Source organism: Cryptomeria japonica, chromosome 6 (genome assembly GCF_030272615.1).
Source record: "Cryptomeria japonica chromosome 6, Sugi_1.0, whole genome shotgun sequence".
NCBI lineage: Eukaryota > Viridiplantae > Streptophyta > Pinopsida > Cupressales > Cupressaceae > Cryptomeria > Cryptomeria japonica.
The window spans coordinates 12,000,728-12,006,944 of NC_081410.1; the positions used below are offsets into that span (position 1 = coordinate 12,000,728).

General features: G+C 36.2%; 1 protein-coding gene across 1 annotated transcript; it reads left to right on the forward strand.

Annotated features, from left to right (window-relative positions):
• The first annotated feature begins 545 nt into the window (after nt 1-545).
• On the forward strand, nt 546-3,431 carry LOC131069719 (probable protein phosphatase 2C 68). Its single transcript, XM_058005255.2, has 3 exons — nt 546-1,735; nt 1,866-1,971; nt 2,917-3,431. Exons 1-3 carry the CDS (start codon nt 917-919, stop codon nt 3,237-3,239), a joined length of 1,248 nt encoding a protein of 415 aa, XP_057861238.2. The 5' UTR covers nt 546-916; the 3' UTR covers nt 3,240-3,431.
• The last annotated feature ends 2,786 nt before the right edge of the window (nt 3,432-6,217 follow it).

The following is a 6,217-nucleotide window of genomic DNA, read 5'->3' on the forward strand; positions in this document are numbered from 1 at the left end:
TGCTCCATCTAGGGCACCAATAATTGGTTAAATTAATAATAAAATCTTAAAAGAGTGAATAGTGTGGGTTGGAGAAAAGCAAGAAAACACAAATAAAGAGACACAACTAAAAGTTGAAGAAAGCTGTATAGCACGCCAAATTTGTCTTTCTATCAATTAACTAATTTAGCAAAGCTAATGGCGTATAAAATGTGGGATTTTTTGCTTTTGCAAAAGGAAGAACGTGACTAGTCATGGTGGAAGTGTCCATTCTCCAAGGGAATTTCTAGGTGGTAAAACAGAAATAAAATTCACAACAACTGACAAGATCAGCTGGCGGGCGTTAAAAAAAGATATAAAAGAAGGGCGGCGGCCAAGACAAATTCGCCAGTGAAGTTGTCAACCATCGGTTGTTTGTCGGGTGTGACGCATCCTTTGGCCGGTGACTCGTGGCGTTTTCCGGTTGGCCACACAATTTTTAATGTATACGTACATGCTCTAGACTTCTTCCAGACGTATTCCTAAGGTAATTTTACTCTGAGAACGACACGTGTCCTTGACGAGTTGTAGTTCCTGGAGCCGCCCCCTGTTTGCATGCCGGTTCACATTTTATAAAAGACCGTCCCATGAAATGGCGAAGGAGCAGATATGATATGATAGGATAGGATTAGATTTGTTTGCTTTGTTCGTCTGAATCAGATTGGAAAAATTGGAAAAAAGTTTAGATTCCTAGGTAGGTTGCAAGTTCAAATCCTCGGAATTGCAGGATTGATTGATTGATTCTGAATCACAGGAAAAGATTAGGTAGGTTGCGCGTTCAAATCCTTGGAATTGGAGGATTGGTTGATTGATTCATTCTGAATCACAGGTAAATATTGGGTGAGGATTTCTTTCAGAATCACAGGAAAAGATTATAGGTAGGTAGGTGCCTTGCGTGATGGGAATGGAAGCTATCCGGATGAGTGCTGAGTTTGACAGCAATTTTTTGAAGAGATCTGTGTCCTTGAGGTCGGGTTACATTTGCAACGATGGGATATTCCGCGGTGCTCAAAATCAAAATTTGAGCTCCGAATTGATGAGACTGGCTAGATCCAAGTCTATTCCTCTCGAAAGTAGTGTTAAGGTCAAATCAATACAACCGGCCGCTAAGAGCAGGGAATCCAAACCCCTGCCCCCTGATAAAGTTACGGAGCCTAAAGTTACAGTCGAGAAGAGTAATCAGACGAGGGAGGAGAAAATGTGTCCTCCCTATGGAATGATGTCTGTGATAGGAACAAGGCCCGAGATGGAAGACACTGTGGCTGCTGTACCTTCTTTTTGTAAGGGAGAATCTTCATTTTCATCGTCTAATCTTCATTTTTTTGGAGTTTACGATGGCCATGGAGGTTCACAGGTCGCCGGATTTTGCAGAGAGCGGCTGCATGAGGCACTGGCCGAGCAACTCAGGGCTTTGCCTCCTTCTAGGTCGAAAGATTGGCGGCGAGATCCGAGTGAGTGGGAGACGGCCGTAAAGAATTGCTTTAATCAAGTAGATATTGAGGTCGGAGGGCTTTGTCCCACCGGAAAATGTTGTTACCGGGATGGTGAATATTGTGGAATGTGTAAATGCAGAAAGGCCGTTGCGCCGGATTATGTAGGGTCGGCGGCCGTGGTGGCCGTGGTGAGCAACTCTCAGATCGTTGTTGGCAACTGTGGCGATTCTCGTGCCCTTCTTTGCAGAGCAGGCACACCAATCCCTCTGTCCAGCGATCATAAGGTGAACAGGAAATTTTTGAAGCTGAAAGCAAGAAAATTTATATTTTATCTTCATTTTCATTATCTTTCTCTTACATATTTTGAAGATTGATAAAAATAACTAACTGACAAACAATGGTGTCAATGTGCAGGCTGATCGGCCGGACGAGATCGAGCGGATCGAGGCAGCTGGAGGACAGGTTGTGTTCTGGAAAGGCTACCGTGTCGGAGGCCTACTCGCCGTGTCCAGAGCCATAGGTATTATTTTTATCTTTTTCCACCATTTATTTTTGTTTCTTGTAGATCATGCTCAGCGTAAAATTAGGCTTTGAAAATAAAATACTGCTTAAAAAAATATGCTCAGACGGAAAAACTTTATGAGAGCAAATATACAAAATTTGAAAAATATTGCACCACACCGCGTTTTTATGAAATTTGAAAGATTGAAGTTCTCCATTTTCACAATTCATGATGCTGTTGCTGCTGTTTTTCTATTTCATTATGTGAGATTTTTTGTCAAACAAAGTTTCAGATTATTTTTTAGGTTTTCAATAATGATGAATCAGAGAATGCGATTCAAACATTTATACTTAAAAGATATCACACTATCTAATTCAAAAAACAAGAAGCATTTGAAATATTTACACAGATTTGAGTTTATTAAAAATATTGTTGATCTTAATCTTCATTTTCACGTATTTTTTTCAAGATCAGAGGCATCATTTACCTGTTCCAGCAGTTACCATTTCTGATCAACAGAATTTCAAGAATGACATACCTAATACCTTAATTACAGTTACTGTTTTGTAGATATTCTAAAACGAAATTCTGCCATTTCCTTGAAAATATTATTTTGAGAGATGCTTGGACCACAGCTTTTCCTCTAGCATGTGTCCTTTTCAGAAACTTTTTCCTGGCCTGCATCGTCTGACGCAAACTTCTTTGTCAGACTTTATTAGTTTTTTCGTTTTCATTCTCAAAAACGATTAAGATAAAAAAATGTCGGTCTGAAAGTTGATTGCTTGCAAAAGAAAGATTATGCTGCGGCTTTAATCGTATTATTATAATGTCTGTAAACTTCATTATTTTAAAAAGAAAGGTCCGTCTTACAAGGTTTTTATGAGTTGTCCTGTACTACTTTATTCAATTTGACCTGGTTTGTTTGGACGGCGTCTGACAATCTGTGATTATTTGATTCCACAGGTGACAGATTTATGAAAGATTATGTAATTTCTGAACCAGAGGTGACTTGCAGTGAAAGAACAGGTGAAGATGAATTTGTAATATTGGCCAGCGATGGAGTTTGGGATGTTATTTCAAATGAATATGCGTGTCAAGTGGTAGGAAAATGTCTGGATGGTTACCGACCTCGCCGATTTAAAGCAACAAATAAAATTTCTCCAGCTGTTTTTGCTGCCTCTTTTCTCACAAAAATGGCGGTTGAACATGGAAGCAGTGATAATATTAGTGTTGTAGTTATTGACCTTCATAACGATAGAACAAGAAGAAACCAAAATATCCATTGATTCTTCACCCTACAACCTCCAACACAAAGAAGAGCATTTTTTACCAAACTGTGTATATGATTTGGGTTTTGCTCCCAAATCTTTTGATAACAAAGTGTAGATAACCTCTCTGAAATGTCTTTTAAAAGATTTTCTGTGAGATGCAGATCTTAAATAGATCTATCATTTATAAACCCTCAAGTTTTCTTAAAAGATTCTATACAAAACCAGGCCACGTAACAGCTGGCATCCAAATTTTAAAATTAAATATTTTGAAAGTTGATTTATAATGGATATGATTTTTTTTCTAATTTTTAAAATATAGAAATTCATTACATTTCTTGTCTAAATAATAATAAACAATTAATGTAATAAATATATTTAAATAAAGTTGACTAATAAATTTAAATAGAAGGATAAAAGGCAACAAACTCATTGATGGTGTTGAAATTTAATATAATTAATTTAATTAAGTAGTTTGTGTTTGATAAATAATTAATTTAATTAAGTAGTTTGTGTTTGATAGCTAGATTTAGAAGCTTGCTATTAAATTTAGATTTTGAATTTAGTAGTTGATTTATCAATGATGTCTAATGTGTTTAATGTGTTGTCATATTTTATTGCCAATGTTTTTGTCATGTTCTAATGTGATAAATCATATTATCATGTTTAATACCTAGGTCTTACCATAACCAAAATTTTAGCAAAACATGAGAGATATTTGCTTTTGCTAATTAATGCTTGCCTCAAAGTGAAAGGAAATACACTAAACAAAAGGTGGTTTACTATGTCTGATGACACATACTATTGAGAACATGCAAAAGCCATGTGTTGGCAATAAAACATGATTAAAGATGAATAGAGTGAATGTGGAAGGATGATGGATGGTATGCATCTGCATGAGCTTAATGGTGTGGGAAAACTATAGAGCAGTTACAAATATGAAAAATGCTAGTGATGAAAAAGGTGACATTGAATATGACACCTAAAGGATGGTTACACTTATGAGAGGCAAGATCAACCCTAGACACATGTCTAGGAAGAATGACGCAACCCAAAAGAGTCTAACCAATGACTATTTAAGCATGCATGTTCATTTCTTTCATCTACATTAAACATTTTTGTAAAGCATGATCATTATTTTTTGTTTTGTTTTTCAAGACATACATTGGGTAAAAGAAGAAAGGTATGTTGCATAACAAGTTAAATTTTATTATGAATCAATTTCCATTTAACACACCACATATGATTCAATAAATGTAGCTTCCAACTTTATCATCAAAATTATCGCCACTAAATTAATTTTTCCTTTCTCACACAATATAGACAAACATGTGCAAACTATATTACTACCAAGGTTTGCTTTCCCTTTTATAAACAACTAAGATAGACAAAGGAGGATAGATTAACTTTAATTCACTATTATATCAACTAGCAATCACACCTTGGTGTGCAATAGGTACATCAAAGAGGTTTGGAAGTTTTGTTAGGAAAAAAATGGTCTATTTCTTTGTATACAATTGTGTATTTAATGAGATCAACTAATATGCCATTTAGCAAATCATTTTGTTTGTGAAATTAATGTTTAAATGGAGAAGTGATAGTTTCAAACCAATATGCATCCCACTTATAGGGATCTAAGCATGACCAAAATAAAACCTCATAGTTTTCCTTTCAAAAACATGTCAAAGTCATGGCTTTCATATAATCATTCTATAGACCTAAGCACAATTCTAGTGTTTGAGATATGGGTAAGTGCATCAAGATGGTTTGCAAAAAGGGGGGTACACGTGGACACTTTTTTTCTTCTTCTGAAATCAGGTCAACTTGAACTTGGAGGAGAAAGTTGAAAGTCATCCACTCAACATATGAAGATAATCAAAGAACAAAGATTGTAGTACTTTGAATCTAGTTTCCAAACTACTATTTTAAAAAAAAAATTGGATAATATTAAGGGGTCAAATCCTTTGCGCACGAAAAATATACATTTTTTTTTCTTCTGAAAAACATAACATAGTGTCTGATGTGTACTTAAAAAAAGTCATAGTTAGATTTAGTATTTTGACAAATCCTTTGACAAAAAGATAGTTAAGAGTGAGCACTAGAAGTTGTGTATTTTTTTGTTGAGTATTTTTTTTTTAATGATTTTTCCAATCGAGCACATCTTGAAAATCAGGTACTTGTTTGTGCGCGAAGCATAACTTGCACCAAAACAATCGATTTTTTTTAAATTGTAAAGAATTAAGTGTACTACAATAATATATAAAGTTTTTTAAATTTGGATAAGTAGATCAAAAATTATTGAAAAAATGGTACACGCATGTCTCTGAGAACTATGGAGATACTGGTAAAAGAAATTCAATAATAATGTTATTGTTATTCAAATTTAAAAATAATTATATGGTTAGAAAGTGTTAATATTCTTTTGGAGTGGTTAGTGTGCGGCATTTTGGCAAAGTTTCAGCGCCTTCCTTTAATTTTTGGCTCGCTCTTCCGATTGTTCACGCATGTGCCAAGTGGTGTCTCGACGTTGCTCTGAGCGGCTCGCTCTTCTCGCCTGATGTTGAGAGGACGCAGAGCTGCCGCATGGCACAGGTCTTTTATTCAGCATATGTTTCTTGACCCCATCGTCTTTCGTGTGTTGGCAGCGACACTTGGTGCCCCCATGTTGCATGTTCCAATTCTCTTTTTGAGCTCGACTTCGGGCCTCCCGAGAGTCGCCACGTGTCTTCTTTGATGGTTCGTGAACCACAATGTTGTTTGCACCACGATTTTCTTGTTTGGCAGGTGCAGGGGTCATAATGATGTGGTTGAAGTAACAACATTAAAGGTTGTTTTCGCTGGGTAGCGTCTCATGGAGTGCCACCCTAGGAGATTCTTGATCAGAGGCGGTTGCTAGGATTTTTCTTATGCTTTTGTGCTGTTTGTTAAGAGCCGAGGGCTCAACATAGGCCTTCTTTTCTTCTTTTTTAGGGGTTCAGACTTTTGGGAGAATTGAT